The 19,388-nt window shown below is 43.4% G+C and overlaps 1 protein-coding gene across 3 annotated transcripts in view; it reads left to right on the top strand.

The window, feature by feature from the left end:
- ADAMTS3 (ADAM metallopeptidase with thrombospondin type 1 motif 3) overlaps positions 1-17,472 on the top strand; it is a 267,310-nt gene extending 249,838 nt beyond the window's left edge. For all 3 annotated transcript variants that reach the window (XM_068233398.1, XM_068233397.1, XM_068233399.1), the window contains one exon: positions 14,812-17,472. In XM_068233398.1, the coding sequence (XP_068089499.1) occupies positions 14,812-15,365 (554 nt within the window). In that variant the 3' untranslated portion in view covers positions 15,366-17,472. The remainder of the gene's footprint in view (positions 1-14,811) is intronic.
- Positions 17,473-19,388: the final 1,916 nt, after the last annotated feature.

The raw sequence follows: 19,388 nt of genomic DNA, 5'->3' as shown, positions 1-19,388 counted from the left end.
TAAAAAGTGGGTAACTGAGTGTGTAACAATTATTTTATTGATAAGGAGTAAAGACATTGCTCGTCTGAAAATTCATGGAAAAGGTTAATTGCATAAGGGTCATGATAAGACATCTCACTAGAAGAGGAAATGAGGGGAAATATTACTTGTAAGATCATCTTAGTGATCAACTCTAAACATAAGTGATTAAAGGGAACCTGAAGTGAGAATAATATGGAGGCTGCCATGTTTATTAAACAACACTAGTTGCCTGGCAGCCCTGCTGATCTATTTGGCTGCAGTAGTGTCTGACTCACACCAGAAATAAGCATGCAGCTAATCTTGACAAAAATTTCAGAAACACCTGATTGATCAGGGTCTATGGCTAAAAGTAGGATCAGCAGGATAGCCAGGCAACTGGTATTGCTTAAAAAGAAATAAATATGGCAGTCTCCATATACCTCTCACTTAAAGTGTCCTTTAACATTCTCTTCGCTACTAAAAATCTATAGCTGTCTTTGTCTAAATTGAAGAAAACTTCCTTCAGTTTTTCTTTCTGAAGAAAAAAAATTCTTCCCAAAACACAGACAACAGTAACAACTAAATGAAAGGAATAACTCAACTCCACTCTGTTACATTTAAAATGTAACTCCACCACAGAAATGCAGACAGTGCTGCCTTCACTTTGGCCAGTCTGAGATCCATTAGCCTACCATTATTGTGAGAGGTTATTTTAACCTCCTGAGCAGTATGCCCGACACTGTGTCTTGCAATTTTTTTTGCTGAAAACGGTATGCCTGGCACAGTGTTGGGCATGCTGCTCAGGAGGTTTTAAAAGGTACCTGTGTCCCCCAGTATAGGTTAGCAAGGTGTTGGGAGTCCAGTAAAAGTTAGCCAGCAATAGGGGACCTAGTATGGATGCCCCTCACCCCTCTCACCCCCTGATTCAGGGGCTGTTACTTACCATGCCTGTCCAGGGATCACTGCTTCCCTGCACAGCTTTGGTGATGTAATCGACGTCAGTGAGGTCATCAATGGAATGACACTGGTCAGTCCCGATTCTACCCATAGAGAATACCGGAGCTGTGCGGGTAGGATGCAGCAATTGCTGGACAGAGGCATCATAAGTAACAGTGCCTGGATCAGGGCGATCGGGGGGGGGGGGGGGGCACTTATACTAGCTCTTATTGCTGGCTAACTTTTACTGTAGCCCCTACACCTAGCTAGCCTATGCTGGGGGCACCTGTACCTAGCTAGCCTATACTGGGGAACACCTATACCTTGCTAGCCTATACCGGGCAACACCTGTATTTTGCTAGCCTATACTGCGCAACACCTGTACCTAGCTAGCCTATACTGGGGGACACCTGTACCATCCTAACCTATACTGCGGGCACCTAGACCTTGCTACCCATACTAGGGGGGCTAAATACCGCATCAGAAATAACGTTCTCGAGCCCATGGGGAAAGGGAGGTTGGGGGTGCAAATTTTACACCCTTGCCCTGGGAGCAATTCAGTCTAGAGACTGCCATAATTGGAAGCTGAAGCTTAGCTTTCAATGTGCACTCTGCATCAAGCACATGGTGGAGACATGGGGGGGTCTTATACTCGAGTAGGCTTATACCCACCATTGGCATGTTCATCCCTAATTGTGTACTTCCGATAGTAACATGTTCCCCAGCACTCAGTGTTGAGGACGCCAGGGCCATGCAGCGTCATCAACATCTGGCAACGCACTTATTTATTTTTTTGGTATCGAATTCAATACAATAATCTGTCTCTTAAGGTGGCCACACACCATACAATTTTTTAAATATCTGTTCAATTTAAGAATTGCAATCAATTTTTCTGACTGATTGTAACATTTCAAAAATATGACCAATGTACCACACACCTATGTTCAATTTTTTCCTCAATTATGATAAAAATGATTGGAAACTCAGAGAAAATTGCTAGGGTGTGTATATTAATAAATTAACAATCCAACACACACCATACAATCAGGGCCGGATTTATACTTTTTACCGCCCAAGGCCAACTATATCGTCTGTATGGTTGTTAGCTCTGTGTGCCCCAATGAGAATTCTCCTTACTTTCCATCATTGGTGTCACAGACAATAGCTATTTTAGTAATATGCGTATAGATTATATGTTATGTTTTGAACTTTTGTGGTATGCTTGCCATCTCGTTAATGATGGACCCAATGTGTCACCATGAGAGTTAGGCTGATGTGTACCTGCAGGATAGAGCTTACATATCTTGCAGGGACATCACAAGTACAGGACAGAGAGTTCAAAGGTTAAAGCTGTCCTTGTAGATAGGGATGGCTGCATAGAACAGCTTTACTGCCACTCACTGAGCCGCCCCTAAACTTCTGGTGCCCTAGGCCATGACCTATGTGGCCTTGCCAGAAATCCGGCCCTGCATACAATCCTTAGTAGAAATTGAAGCAAAATATCTGGCATTTCGGATCGATTTAAATAGAAAAAAACGGGAAATCCAATCAGATTTTTCAGTTGAATGAAAAAAAAGCTTTCGATTTTTCCGAGATATAGGATCGTTTTTATCGAATTACTGTAAAATCGGATAATTTTATTGTATCGTGTGTGGCCACCTTTAGTCAAATCTGCCCATCATCGCTAGATTACATTCATATTAGTGCAGGTTGAGCAACTGCAGCGTGGAAGTATAAATGATTAGAGATTTGGGGGAGTAATTTTAAAATGTAGTTTAGATTTTGTGTTTTGAGCTTTTATCAAAACTCAAAATGTATACTAAACCCTTGCTTGACATATTTTGTTAAGTTACAGGAAAAAGGTTATGAAAATTCATTGGATCACTTTTTTGCAAAGAAATCCATCAGAAACTAAACACCAGGGAGGTTAATTGATCCTGCAAAGGAGAACAGCAGCTGTGCAATTGCAGTCAAATACATGTAGCTGCACTATTTCTTATATTTGAGCAGGTTTATTTGGATTTATTACTTTGTTTATTCCATTTTACTAACCTTTTAGCAATCCTTGGAATGATCTGATATCACCTGTGTAACGTTTGTAAACTTTTACTATGTTAGGTTATATCATTTAACTACTAGCTGACCGCATCATGCCGATGGGCGTGGCCGTGGAGGTGGCGCCAGGACCGCCTAACGCCGATCGGCGTAAAGTCCTGGGGCTCTGTTTTGCAGGAGATCATGCTCAGGCTGTGCGCGCATCTCCTGCTTGGTGGGCGGAGCGGAGCTTCGCCTTCAGTATCCGAGCAGCGATCGCCACTCGGGAGACTGTTAGACGGCGAAACCACGGTCTTCTTACCCGTACAGCGCTGCGATCTACAGCAGTGCTGTACTGGGGACAGCCGTGTAACACGGCTGTCCCCCTGTGGGACACAGAAGCAATCCGCTGTGATAGGCTTCCTGGGGGAGGGAGGGAAGGTGGATAAAAAAGACTGTTTTTGATTAAAAAAATCACACACATAAATGTTTATAATAAAATAAACAAACATGCTGGTTGCGGTCAGACCCCACCAACAGAGAGGTCTGTTGGTGGGGAGAAAGGGGGGGGGGGTGTAAATCACTTGTGTGCTGTGTTGTGCGGCCCTGCAGCTTGGCCTTAAAGCTGCAGTGGCCTATTTTACAAAACAAGGCCTGGTCTTTAGGGGATTTGACACTGTGGTCCTCAAGTGGTTAATTTTTAATACATTCAGGTCAGGTTTGTTGGATAATTTTAATTTAGGTTCCCCACCGCTAAATCAGACCTTATTCATCTGTATGAATGAAACAACTAATAACCAGAGATAAATAAGTTAATAGTTACTAATGTAGCTACATCACGTCTTTCCAAACATAGAACCAATAGAGAAGGGAACTAAGTACTGTATTTTGCGGACCATAAGATGCACTTTTTCTCCCCCAAAAGAGTGTTTGCAGGGGAGTCTGTGCGTCTTTTTGTCTAAATATACAGTATTCGGGTTAGTGCTAAGTCTCCACCGTCTAAGCTAATGATCGCTGCAGAAACTGCAATTCACCACTCCTACCAGTGTGCTTGTCCTTTTTCTTAAATCCTCTCCGGGCTTCTATTGTCACCCCCTGGAAAGACAGAAATGAGACATTGTCATGACCAATATGATTTGGTTGAAATCCAATGGCTAGTTCCTTGAGAAGTACATTTAATTATATTCAGGAATGTATATGCACAGATTGCTGCTATGTAGATGTTCTCTCTATTGTCACCTGACCTACATTCTTCTTGGGGAATACTTATGTAGTCTCTCTTCTGAGTTAGATCTCTTGTCTAAATAATTCTGTTTACATCCTCATATGTTTACTCCTCCTGACTCTGATAAATACTTTATCTATTTTTTAATGTATAGTTTGCTCAATAAACCGAAAGTAATATACAGCAGAAAATAATAGGGAAGAACAGATGAAAAGAAAAAAGACAAATTCATTCCCTCTTTAATTCTAGTTTAAGTTTAGGAGAGATGCAGATACCATGAAATGGAGACTTTCAGTAACTAAAAAATTAAAGATTATTATTATATTCCATTTGCCCCGTTTACCTTATGCGTGTGGTGATGGTACATTGTCCATATGTTTAAAATAATTATGATTTGCATAACCAATGAGCTAGTACATCATTACGCCATAGATTTTGAAATATCCTGTATTTTATCTTATGGATGCTAGTTCCTCTGTGTTTATACCTTGTATGACTTGTCGAAAATTCATTTTAACAGGAAGTATTCAAAAAGTAACTTAAGTTTCTGTATCACCTTGCTGTTCTGATAACAAACACTAGATGGCAGAGATATTCCACTTCTCTTGCTGATTAAACCACACCAAAGTCATAGCTCTGATTTTCGTTCAGATCAGTGCACAATCCTTTAGAAAATGTCTATTAGAACGGGCTATATTTAAATAAAAAAGAAAATCATAGAACTTCTTGCCAGGCAGAACAGGTAGCTTTGAGTTTTTTTATGTAACATGGGTTTTATCATGTAGATCTTTCTGCCTGAGCTCACAGATGTACCAGCTTGTTGCAGTCTCTCTACAGGGATTTAAATTCAACTGTTTTATTTTCCATCTACTGCTTAAACCTTTATTATTTTCTGAGATAACGCTAGAAGATGTGAGTCCTCTTTATCTATATGTGACACAGGGAAGAAAGATACATGGTCCTACAACTTAAAATGTTGTCATTGTCAAAGACAACCATTCAAATGTCCATATGTTACTAGGGGCACTTTATTTATTCACCCAGGTCTCTCTCTCACTATCCCTGCTTAAAAATTCATTTCTCACACAGCTCATAGTAGTTTGGGTCACCCTGAGCTGCTTGGTTACTCTGTCACACAGCTCACAAATATATTTCACTGTGTCACTCACAGCATGCAGCAGACATGAGGAGAAATAGGCTGATCTGAGGTGGTAACAGGTAACTATAAGAGCTGTAATATTGCTGGAATATAACTAGCTATAACAGTAGTCTGTGTTTACACTCAGACTGGCTGCCTGCTTGAGGTGATTCACTCCAGGCTGCATCCACTTTACAAGCTGCTGAGAGGGGCAGACTGTTTCCAATTAGCATTATTAGTATCTTTATCAGTCAAGGGAAGCAAAGATAATAAACACACATTGCTAGAATCTTTAACCCCTTACCACCATATCAATAAGATTCTTTCAGCAAGGTGATAATTAAACTATAAACTGAGGAGTTGATAGCAACTCCCCTGTGCAGGCATGGTCTAGCCCTCTGGGAGCCCTCAGTTTTTAGATACATTTTGTATCCAACACTGACGCCAAAACTTATGGAGGATTTTACAGCTGAGAGGAACAGCTGTGTGAGGAATCAAATTACTCCTTCTACTTGTCCTAATGTGTGCTACAACATACAGCATTTAAAAATAAATGCATACATCGATAGTATTCCTTTAACTTTACATATTTTATCTGACCCCCCCCCCCCCCCCCCAGCATGTTTAAATATTCGGGGATGTGATCTTGGGGCAAAACACTTTCAACATTTCTGAGATATCAATGTGGGCCAGAGCCGAGTAGGAAGAGGCAGGCAAATTGTTTAATATTGACCATAACTTAGGGAAAATGTGAGGAAACGCGGAAAAGCCGCCGTCTCTCGAGGTGAGGCGGCTGTTTCCGCGTCCAGCATGGCGTCACAACGCGGAAAAAACGCCGCATGCCGCATGGGCAGTGCGGCGGAATCCGCATTGGTAACGGCGGAATCCGCATCAGAGGCGGCCCCCGCACTAGATACATTGCATGACAGTACTGGTGTAGCTGGGACTGATAGTCCACCAGGATTCAGACTTACACGCGCGCGAGCACAGAGGCAGAGTTTAAATAGCATTTAGAAGGGTGTCGGCTGACCAGCTGGGTCAGCTGACAAATTCCACTGCTCTCATTGGACCAGCAATTAGGGAGGTCCTGGAAAGGTCCTAGAGTATATATACTGCTGGTTGTTCACTTGCTCTTTGTCTGGCGTGCGATCACATATGTGGGAGCACTCAGACCTGTAGTCAGATCCTTAAGTGTGCCGGGACCAGCTGGAGCTGTAATCCTACACTTAGCTAGATTCTGTTGATAGCTAAAGTACTAGTTTGATTGTGATTATATGTTATGACTTTTGCCTGCTTTGACTATCCTCCTGAACTCTGATCTTGTACCTCGATATTTCTGATACTCTGTTGCCGAACCCCGGCTCGTTCCTTGACTCTGTTTCTGCCTCCTGATTTTGTACCCCGATATATCTGATACCTCGTTGCTGAACCCTGCCTGTACTTTGACTCCGCCTTTGCCTCCTGATCTTGTACTTTATCTGTCCGTGTGTGTACGACCTGGCTTGTCCGACTTCGAGAACCGACCTTACCGTTAGAGGCGGTTCCTCGCTCTGTTAGCGATCCTTCCTCCTGAGGGTCACTTTCAGATATACCTTCCTACTGTCAGTCTGACTCCTCCCGTCTTGGAGAGCTCAGGTCTGCGGAAGGAATCTGTGCAGTACTCCTTGCTGCATTGAGGCCTTGTCCTCTAAGTGTTACTGTTACACCAAACACTACACTCTACTCAGGTGAACAGAGGTTAGTTTGTATATCGGATTATCGGTGAGACTGCAGATCACTTATAATCTGGTATATATCTGTATTTCCGGTGATACTGCAGATCACCGGTAATCAGATACTCTCTGCGCCCACCGATCGCTACAGAACGCCAGACCAAAATACAAAATGGACGCAAACACTGATTGTCTGGGTGTACTTGCCGCTTCGGTGGACAACATCAATCAAGTACTGGGCACTCACATAACTCTTATTGATGCCCTATCAGGGTCTGTACAAACCCTCCAGACATCAGTGGATCATGTGCGATCCTCTCCTAGCTCTGACATACGTATGCCTGTACCTGAAAGCTTTTCCGGCCACAGATCTGACTTCCGGAATTTTAGGAGTAGGGTGTTGTCCTATTTTGAGTTGAGACCCCAATCTTCGGGTACTGAGACCCAGAGGGTCACGTTTATTAAAACTTTGTTGTCCGGCGACTCCCAGTCTTGGGCGTATAGCCTGCCCGCTGGAGACAAAGCTCTTACCTCTGTAGAGGAATTTTTTAAAGCTATGGCGGTAATTTACGACGATCCGGACCTTGCCTCGACTTCTGAGCGGAAGCTCAAGCTTTTGCGTCAAGGCGAAGGTCCGGTCCAAGATTACGCGGCCGAGTTTAGGAGGTGGTCAGTTACGGCCAGGTGGGACACCTATGCCCTATTAGATCATTTCTTGTCAGGGCTGTCCGATGAGGTCTCTGATTTGATGTTAAGCCAGCCCGAGCCCAGAACAGTCGATGAGGCCATCTCAGCGGCCATCCGAATCGACCGCAGGCTGCGCTACCAAAAACAGACCAGGGGTAGTTCCCGTCTCAGAGGGGTATCTTACACCACGGTCCCAGTGACTCCACCTACTACTATTTCACCTTCTCCTGTCGTGCCTCCTTCCGAGCCGATGCAGATTGCTCGGTCAAAATTAACCCAGGTAGAGCGAAGACGGAGAATGACCGAACAGCTGTGTTTGTACTGCGGTGAAGGGGGGCATATAGTACAGAACTGCCCCAATAAGCCGGGAAAACGCTGCCGCTTAGGAGTGGTGGGGGGTAACACCCTGGGCGTCCGACTTTTACCCCTAGAAGAAAAACGATTGCTTCTTCCCTGTACCGTTACATGGGAAGATAAGACTGAGGTCACGGAAGCCTTTATCGATTCAGGCTCCGCGGCAAATTTTATGGATTCGGAGTTTGCTAAGAGATTGTGTATTCCGCTCACACCAGTACAACCACCCATCCAGGTTACGGCAGTGGATGACTCTCCTCTGCAAGGGAATCACCCACTGTCTCAGACACCAGAGGTGGGGGTCACCATAGGGGTACTGCACTGGGAAAAGTTACAGTTCTTTGTGTTGCATATGACAACCTCCACCATTATACTCGGCATGCCATGGTTGCACCTTCATTCTCCACACATTGATTGGGCCACCGGCCAACTAATTTCTTGGTCAGCACACTGCTTTCAGCGATGTTTAGGGAAGGTGACATTGGGCCAAACCAGGGTTCATGTTCAGGGGGTACCTGAGCAATATGTGGAATATTCTGATGTATTCTGTCCCAAGGCTGCAGACAAGTTACCCCCACATCGCTCTTTTGATTGCCCCATTGATATACGTTCAGGTTGTATGCCCCCTCGGGGTCATTTGTACAATTTATCTGGGCCAGAGAAATTGGCTATGAAGGAATATATCCGTGACAATTTAGCCAAAGGCTTCATCCGGCCGTCCCGATCGCCTGCTGGAGCAGGTTTCTTTTTCGTTAAAAAGAAAGACGGGGGCCTGCGGCCCTGTATTGATTACCGGGGACTAAATAAGATCACGGTAAAGAATCGCTATCCGTTACCCCTGATAGACGATTTATTTACGCAGGTCACCGATGCTAAGATCTTCTCAAAGCTGGATTTACGGGGCGCGTACAACCTGGTGCGCATTAGAAAGGGCGATGAGTGGAAAACGGCCTTTAACACGCCAGACGGGCATTACGAGTATCTGGTGATGCCCTTTGGGTTATGTAATGCCCCGGCCGTTTTCCAGGAACTCATCAACGAGGTCTTCAGAGAGGTGTTGGGGAGATTTGTGCTGGTCTATCTAGACGATATACTTGTTTTCTCCAACAACCTCTCTGAGCACAGAATACATGTGAAATTTGTACTCAACAAATTAAGACAAAACTCACTTTATGCTAAGATTGAGAAGTGTATTTTTGAAGTCACATCTGTCGCCTTTCTGGGGTACATAATTTCCACCACGGGCCTGTCTATGGACCCCGCCAAAGTCTCCGCTGTTTTGGAATGGCCTCAGCCGGTTGGGTTGAAGTCTTTACAGCGGTTTTTAGGCTTTGCGAATTATTATAGAAGGTTCATAAAGGGGTATTCCACGGTTATCGCACCCCTCACCTGTCTTACGAAAAAAGGGGCAGATACCACCCACTGGTCTCCTGATGCATTAAGTGCTTTCTCCACTTTAAAAGATTTGTTTTGTTCCGCACCCATCCTGAGACATGTAGACACCTCTTATCCTTTTATTGTTGAGGTAGACGCCTCGGAGGTTGGGGTAGGGGCTGTGCTGTCTCAGCGGTCAGGCTTGCAGGGAAGGCTACACCCTTGTGCGTATTTCTCTCGTAGGTTCTCTCCGGCAGAGAGAAACTACGATATAGGCAACAGAGAGCTCTTAGCCATTAAACTTGCCTTTGAGGAGTGGCGTCACTGGCTGGAAGGAGCAGAACATACAATTACTGTATACACGGATCACAAGAATCTAGAATACATCGAGGGGGCTAAGAGATTAAGTCCCCGTCAGGCTCGATGGTCTTTGTTTTTTTCGAGGTTCAGGTTCATAATTACGTATACCCCGGGTAGCAAGAACATTAAGGCAGATGCCCTGTCCAGATGCTTTGAGTTGGAGACAGCACAGCCTTCTGCCCCAGAGACCATTGTCCCACAAAATTTGGTGCTGGCCGTAACAGAGACTTGGGAAGACTGGACAGAGACCTTGAGTCCTTTTCAGCAGGATGTCCCTGAGGGGAAGCCTGAGGGGGTTTTATTTGTGCCTCTGCCATTCCGTCTCCGGGTGCTACAGATATTCCATTCACACAAGAATGCGGGACATCCTGGGGCATCTAGAACGCAGGATCTTGTGGCCAGGTGCGCTTGGTGGCCGTCTCTGGCAGCCGACTGCAAAGAATTTGTTAAGGATTGTGCGGTATGTGCCAAAAGCAAACCCTCCCGGCTGGCACCTGTAGGGAGGTTGCAGCCTTTACCCACCCCGAATGAACCATGGACCCACTTGTCCATGGATTTTGTGGGTGAGCTTCCCAGATCAGAGGGCATGTCGGTCATTTGGGTGGTAGTCGACCGCTTCAGCAAGATGGCCCATTTTGTGCCCTTGAAAGGACTCCCCTCGGCCCAGGAATTGGCCGACTTGTTTATCAAACACGTGTTCCGGTTACACGGCATTCCGGAAAACATAGTGTCCGATCGGGGAGTCCAATTCGTATCTAAATTCTGGAGGGCATTCTGTCATCAAATGGGCATGAAGCTGTCGTTTTCATCGGGCTACCACCCACAGACCAACGGTCAGACGGAGAGGGTCAACCAGTCGTTAGAGCAGTTTTTGAGATGCTACGTTGCAGAGGCGCAGAATGACTGGGTCAAATTTCTGCCCTTTGCAGAATTTGCACAAAACAATTTGAAAAGTTCTTCCACTGGATTTTCTCCGTTCCAGGTTGTGTCTGGAAGATTGCCCAAATTTTCACCGTTACCAGTGGCCTCCACTCCATTTCCAGCTCTGGAGGCTTGGCAAAGGTCTTTTAAAGACATTTGGCGGACGGTGAGAGACAGTTTGGAAAAGGCGTTTCTGAGTCAGAAGGGTCAAGCTGACAAGAAACGGTCTTTGGAGTGGAGATTCCAACCAGGAGACTTGGTTTGGGTATCCACACGTCACTTGGCCCTGAAACAGCCCTCAGACAAGTTGGGTCCCAGGTTTGTCGGGCCTTTCCCGATAGCCAGAAGGATCAACAACGTCACTTACACTGTTGATCTTCCCGCTAGCATGCGTGGGGTAAGGTCCTTCCACGTATCCCTGCTTAAACCAGCAGTCCATGTGGGTCCCACTCCTCCTCCTCCTGTGTTGGTGGATGACCAACCTGAGTACGAGGTAGAAAAGATTTTAGATTCACGCGTTGTACAAAACTCGGTACAATATCTCGTACATTGGAAAGGGTACGGCATTGAGGAGAGACAATGGGTACCGGGGAGTCGCATGCATGCGGACGAATTAAGGAGGGAATTTCACGCCTTACATCCCGAGAAACCTGGTAGGAGTTGTCCGGAGTCCACTCCTCGGGAGGGGGGTACTGTGAGGAAACGCGGAAAAGCCGCCGTCTCTCGAGGTGAGGCGGCTGTTTCCGCGTCCAGCATGGCGTCACAACGCGGAAAAAACGCCGCATGCCGCATGGGCAGTGCGGCGGAATCCGCATTGGTAACGGCGGAATCCGCATCAGAGGCGGCCCCCGCACTAGATACATTGCATGACAGTACTGGTGTAGCTGGGACTGATAGTCCACCAGGATTCAGACTTACACGCGCGCGAGCACAGAGGCAGAGTTTAAATAGCAGTTAGAAGGGTGTCGGCTGACCAGCTGGGTCAGCTGACAAATTCCACTGCTCTCATTGGACCAGCAATTAGGGAGGTCCTGGAAAGGTCCTAGAGTATATATACTGCTGGTTGTTCACTTGCTCTTTGTCTGGCGTGCGATCACATATGTGGGAGCACTCAGACCTGTAGTCAGATCCTTAAGTGTGCCGGGACCAGCTGGAGCTGTAATCCTACACTTAGCTAGATTCTGTTAATAGCTAAAGTACTAGTTTGATTGTGATTATATGTTATGACTTTTGCCTGCTTTGACTATCCTCCTGAACTCTGATCTTGTACCTCGATATTTCTGATACTCTGTTGCCGAACCCCGGCTCGTTCCTTGACTCTGTTTCTGCCTCCTGATTTTGTACCCCGATATATCTGATACCTCGTTGCTGAACCCTGCCTGTACTTTGACTCCGCCTTTGCCTCCTGATCTTGTACTTTATCTGTCCGTGTGTGTACGACCTGGCTTGTCCGACTTCGAGAACCGACCTTACCGTTAGAGGCGGTTCCTCGCTCTGTTAGCGATCCTTCCTCCTGAGGGTCACTTTCAGATATACCTTCCTACTGTCAGTCTGACTCCTCCCGTCTTGGAGAGCTCAGGTCTGCGGAAGGAATCTGTGCAGTACTCCTTGCTGCATTGAGGCCTTGTCCTCTAAGTGTTACTGTTACACCAAACACTACACTCTACTCAGGTGAACAGAGGTTAGTTTGTATATCGGATTATCGGTGAGACTGCAGATCACTTATAATCTGGTATATATCTGTATTTCCGGTGATACTGCAGATCACCGGTAATCAGATACTCTCTGCGCCCACCGATCGTTACAGAAAAGTTATGAAACCACAGGTATATTTTATTGAATGAGTTTTTACAAAGTAATATCACTTTGATCTAGGTACATTTTCCAGCCAGGGATTTTGAGCTGTAAACATTTTGATTTGGTGCCATTTTCCTAACGCTGTATCATGTGGATACAAGATGTTGTCTATATTATGTGACTAATATGTTATACATTTCCTCCTCCCTGTAATCTTCTGACCATCACCCCTCCCCTCCCCAGTCCCCATCCCTTTCCCTTGGACCCTTACCAATATGTTTTACCATATTTTATACTCTACTACTAACCTTTCCTCCCCTGCTATGCTTGATACTAACTTTAACCCCTTACATAACATGACTTTTTTGTACCTCCTCTATACAAGTATAATAGCCCTCACCAAAACCTTGTGACTTTTCTGATAATACTTTGCCATTAACCTGAACTTTAACCTGAGTCTAACACTAACCTTAAACATTTAAATTAATCAATACATCCACATGAACCACCCTGGCACAATCCTGATACAGTATGTAAAACTAGTGATGTCTGCCTATTGGGCTGGCTTGTTCTGATACTGCAGTCTTCTTGGTGCAATTAAAAAAAGCAACAACCAACCAACTTTCAGCAGTCTTCCCTGGAGTCACCCCCTTGTGGCAGGTATTCTTACTGTAGGACACAGAGCTTACAAGTGGAAAAGGAGAGACAAGTAGAGGTAGGGATTCTGAAATAAACAAAGATAGTCGAGAGGCTCTGAGGGGGAGTTTTACAAGCATTAAAAGGAGAAAGACATCCGTTGTTAGGTGCCAGAACAGTGCCATCCTGTCTTACAAACACCAGTGATTGGTAAGCCTATGTGCATAATGACATTTTGAGTACACACAATTCAGCACAACAGCTGTGGGCAGATTTGTGTTCAGAAGAATCATAATGTAAGAATGTAAGGAGACAATAGAAAGTGGTGGGCTTATGTGCACGGTCATTCGCTGAGACTATGTGTCTTGCCTGAGTGGTTTATAAATAGTGGAAGCATAAGTGACTTACAACAGGTGTGTTTTTATGTAAACAGGATATACATCTATGCCTGTTTTCACAGCTTTGGAAACTATATTGACAGATCACCTTAAAGGGGTCATCAAGCAAGTAATAGTACCCAGAGAACTACTTACCTGTGGCTTCCTCCAGCCCCTGGCAGCCACTATGTTCCTCGCCGCAGTTCTGCCCTCTGCCGCTGGCTCCCAGTCCGTGGCAGAGCCTTGCCAGATGTCTTTGACTGCGCCTGCATGAGTGGCACTGTCAATCACCTCCACGTGGTCCGGAGCGTACTGCACAGGCACAGAACTACTGCGCCGGTGCAGGACGCTCTGAACCACGTGGAAATGATTGACAGCGCTGCTTGCGCAAGCGCAGTAGAGGACGACCTGGAGGTTTTCCTGCGCACCTATGGGGACGGGGGCCAGCAGCACAGAGCAGAGCTGCAGCGGGGGAGATAGTAGCTGCCAGGGGCTGGAGGAAGCCCCGGGTAAGTAGTTCTCTGGGTACTATTACTTGCTTGATGACTCCTTTAAGTAACTGAGACATACAAGCTACAGTTTATTGAAGGAAGAGCTTTCCCATGAGAAATCTTTGCCTTTTCTGGACTAGATCATCAGGTTCCTCTGTATGACTGGTGTCGTGGTGAAACCCCTCCCACAGTTGCCCTGACAGTTTCTGTCTGTGAACCTCATTGCATTGTGGGAAATAACAAGCATTATCTCCCTCTGTGCATAGAACTCTCAGTAACAAACATTCTGATAAGATCATTTGACAGGAATAAAGACGTTCCCACCTGTGATTCATTTCAGAGAGTAGTTCAATGAAGTTTAGGCTAGCACACCTGCTTCAAAATGCAATCATTCTCCTTTATTGCTCCATCAACTCAGAGAGTAAATCGGGTTGAGAAAAGATTTTACAATGGTCAAACACGAGTAAATCGTTTTTAAATGAATTTTGTAAAAAATAAGCGATGTTATTCATTACATTATTATCACTACAGTTCCTCTTTAAGAGCAATTGTACAGAAATGACCAAGTGGTTTTGCCATTGTATTGCTAAACAGTACAAAGGCATCTTGCTGTAGGACCTCCTAGCATTTGCATTTGCATGACTGGGATGATTTGCTTTAGTTGATAATATATATTTATCTACAAAACAAACTCATTGTTTGTGTTCAGTTGACAATACATTGTATAATACATGGAATTATTGGGATTTGTTTGTTTGTATTTTCTCAGATGAACCATGCCTAGGAGACAAGTCAATATTCTGTCAAATGGAGGTACTTGCACGGTACTGCTCGATACCTGGCTACAACAAGCTTTGCTGTGAATCTTGTAGCAAACGAAGCACTCAGTCGCCCCTATTCCTCACAGAAGCTGCTGAAACTGAAGATGAGCTTGCTTTTGATCCCAGTGCAAAAGAAGGGATGATCCCTACATCACCTGAGACAGATGAATCTGAAGCTGAAGCAAGAAGTCTCTTAAGCATTCTTTCTTCTATTGAAAATACTGCAGATCTTGGCCTTGTGCCTCCAACAGAAAATCGAGGGAGGTCATCAGATACAGGCTTAAAAAGACCTCACCTGGCAGCAAGTAAGACTTTTAAGCTTGCTGCAGCTCCACCATCTACAGCAATTCACAGCAGCAACAGCCATGCTCATAAATCTTCAGGAGCTGCAGGTTCTACTGCAGACTCAACAAGTTCTCTTTCATCAGCAAGGAGCTTGAAGAGAAACGATAAGCTCTCAGACAGAAGGCGTTCTTTGCATTCATCTTCAATAGAAAGATGAGCTTTACTGTTGAAGGACTGAAGTTAAAGGACACATAGGTGCATTTTTTTTTATGTGCAAAAGTGCTGGTTCACTTATTCATTCGTCCATTATCCAACCATTCTCTGCATTCAGTTCTAACTTGAACTTATTGAAGAAAAAAACAAAGATTCCCAGTTCAGATGATATGATGAATGTTTCTGGTCGTTGCTGACTTCCTTTCCAGGCCCATAACCAGTTTGCACATAAAGTAATTTACTTTTCCCATTTAGATAAAGAAAAAGGAAAAACAGGTGGCACCTCTTTGCACCACCAAACAACAATTAATGACGTTACAACAGGTTCTTGTGTGTAGATATTCATTCATTGCAAAGTCAGTCAGTATTATTATTACTTTTTTTTTTTAAACATTTTTGACATGTTCACATATTGTTTACTGGTTCTGTGTTCTTCGGTGCTATTCGCCTGTCAGTACAAACTGCCATACATTCCAGGAGGTGAATCTTATACAGCAGTCCTGTTCCAGTGACTCTTTATGATGTGCTGGTCTGACCATGTAGCATTCTATGTCATCCTGGAGGTTCAGGAGGTATCAGTAGCTAACTCAAGCCTTCAGGAACGTGTTATACATTTACAAGACACAGCAACCACTTTGCTTTTTTATTGTGGTACATTTGTTATCTCTATCAGCATTACCAATACAATTATATTATACTGGAAATAAGTTGGATTACAAAGAAAATACTCCCATTAGAAAATAAGATGTAGTAAATGCATTCCTGTTGAACATAGAAAGTTCAAGTTGGTAAAGATCCAAGCCGTTCTTCTGGCTTATTCAAACCAACCTTACAATCACCACAAAATGTTCATATTTCACCAATGACGTCCGCTTCCATATATTGGGAGCTATTTAGCATTAGCAAACTAACTGTAAACCAGAGAAATGAATATTTACAATATTCTTTTTGGTGGCTAGAAAAAGAGCGAAAGTTAAAATTATAAACGGTAACTCAGATGGACAACTTTTTCAATCAGAGGAAGTTATAGGACGTAGATTTATAACCTTACTAATGAAATGACGAAGCCAAAATGAAACATACTTTCTTTAAAGGAACAGTACCTTCAGTCCCAACAATTACTTACCAAATGAAGTTACTATAGAAAATATTAATCCAAGACCAGAGAGAGATATTTATTTTTTACATAAATCACCTCTTTTATTTCACAACCACAATGCATCTGACTGCAATAATTTACTTGCAACTTGGTCTCCAAGATCATCTTTTCAACAATAAGCCAGTCTCACTCTCTCATGTAGCTGTACAGTACTTGTATATAGAATATAAAGTGAAGATATTTATTAAAAGGTGATTTTTCTTGATAGACTTTTATTTACTGAATATTTACAGTTATAGCACCCAGCTATTTTTATGCCTATATTAAATAGATAGCAAATATGCAATTTGCACATCAGTCTTTCACCTGCATAGTTTATAAGCTAAAATGAAAACTACTGCATAAAATATGGGGCTTAAAACCAGTTGGCTAATTTTCCACATAGATGATATAGTTGGTTAACATTTGACGTACAATTTTTCTGTATGGAATAATTGTTTGTGTTAACACCAAATAACGTTACACACAGATGATGTGTATAATTAGGTTTAGAAATTTACGAAGAATAAGAAATGAAACAAAACAGTAAACATCTTTATGAAACCATACCTGTACTTAAACTTTAGAACTAAATTGCCTATTGAACTTGTGGGTTTCCCATGTAATGTGTTGTTCATAAGCTAACCCTGAAATATCGACTTGACACCTGCAAAGGCTTTGCGTGACACCAGGGTAAGCCTCTTCAAGGTCAAATCCAAAGTAGTGTATGCTAGTATTTCGACAACCCCTGACCACAGACAGAAAAAATACCGAGACAAAAATGAACAAGCAATATTTTGTTTTCTTCCTAGTCTGTTGTTGTTTGGATGTAGATATTCATTTGCTATATGTTGCTTTAGTTCATCATGTATTTCTTTCAGAGATCTTTTTGTGACCTTTTCAAGTGTACACTACTGATGCTGTTTGTTGTATTGGGGAGCACTTAGCAATAAAATGCTTTTAATGTTGTGAATGTGATTAAGCTTTTTATGAAGGCAGTAGGACTGTTTATTGAGCTATACACTATACCGTATTATGCTAAACTCAAAACAGTTCTCTGTTGTACTTTAATCTTATGTCACATCAATTTTGAAAAAGTACATAGGTTTTTGTTTTACCCATACATAGAAGACTGCTAGGGCAGTTTCTATTTGAAAATATAATGAGATATGAGATAATGAGATATGTATACATGGAAAAATAACAGACAACAAAAAATTTGGCAATGGGATTAAAGGGAGTCTGAAGCCATATTCAAAAAAAGAAACAGATACTGATCTAATGAGAGGGGTCCTAGAGAGCCTTCCCATTCTTCTCCTCATCCCGTCTTTCCTGTGCTGGCTCCCCCGTTAGCATTCTCCGACCCATGGGTCGGAAACTGCTCTCTTCCACTTCGGGAGGCTTTGGATGTCTTTGGGAGCACTCGGGCTCCTGAAAACGGGCTGCACCATACTGCACATGCGTGAGCGCCCTTTCTCGCACACCCGCACATGCGCAGTACAGAGCTCCCAAAGACTGCCGAAGCCTCCTGCAGTTAGAGATTTAGATGGAGGAGATGGCGGGGAACGATGGGGATGAGGAGGTGAACAGGAAGGCTCTATAGGAACCAGAGCCTTCCCTCTCCTTAGGTAAGCACTTCAGATTCACTTTAAAGCCTTGTAGCTGCAGCTCGTAAAACTAAGACAATAAATTAAGGGATTTGATATAAAGGAATGATGTCACTTGCACCCTGTCCAATCAGCAGCTGTATATCAAGAACAATGACTTGAGAGAGTAACTGGAAGATTCCGATGAACCGCTGTCCATATCTGGGATCCAATTTAGTTTGTCTCAGCTTTGTTGTTTAAATCCCCACACTAGTTATTTGCATAATTTGACTGAAGACAGTTTAAACAGCTGATACACATGAGAGAATGGATGCACACAGGTTCATAGAAAATGTCTGGAATGAAACATTATTTTCTGTGATATGTTTGAAAAAAAAGGTTAAAATACAAGTACATATAATAGAATGGACGTAAGAAACCCTGGTCTTATCGGTTCAATCTGGTCCAATTGTAGAATTTGATTGGTTCAATCTAATTTTAATCTAGTCACCCTGTGACTGACTGTGCCATGTTTGAAGATGCTACCATTAACAGTCTGGCTACAGTTTAAATTTTCCCATTTAAAATAAATGGCTGAGGATTGATTAGCTGTTGTAGGCTCTGGCCACTTTTTCTGAATTTTACCCCCAGCCACCCAGTAAATGACTGTGCCAAGTTTGGGCACTCTGGCTTTAGAAGTGTGCAAAGTTTGGATGGCGCGGCTAATCGCAGCGGGGCAAGGCAAGAGGGTGTATGTGTAGGGGGGGGGGGCATGGATGGACACACATATATAAAGCAGATGGCTTGGAAATAATTATTATTAGCTTCAAGCTGGATAAATATGAACATATTATAAAAAAATATACAATATATATGATATGAACATGATAATTTATTTTCCATTTCTTCCCTTTTGGCTATTCTGTTGACCACACCCACAATTATTTTACTGTCAGTCTTCTATACCTGGGAACTAATGCTGTGCAAGTAGATTGGTCACTAGTGGAGAAGCTCTGGCATTAGTCAGCCATCTTTTTTTTCCTTTGCAAAGGCGTGCACCTATCCACAGCACTACCATTTATTTGGCCCAAATGATAAACACCTTTACATTTTCCAGTAGCACAGGCAAACTTTCACAATATGCTGGATGATTCAATTAGGAAAAGAGTGGGAAAAAAGAGTCAAGATGTTTTTAGTTTTTAGAACAAGTTACATGTGCTAGATACATTACATTTAGAAAGGTTAATAGAATATGTATTAAGAGAATAAAATATTTCCTACATTAGTGCACTAGTATATCATC

Source organism: Hyperolius riggenbachi, chromosome 1, assembly GCF_040937935.1.
Source record: "Hyperolius riggenbachi isolate aHypRig1 chromosome 1, aHypRig1.pri, whole genome shotgun sequence".
NCBI classification, from domain to species: domain Eukaryota; kingdom Metazoa; phylum Chordata; class Amphibia; order Anura; family Hyperoliidae; genus Hyperolius; species Hyperolius riggenbachi.
This window is presented reverse-complemented; position numbering and strand designations above follow the sequence as displayed.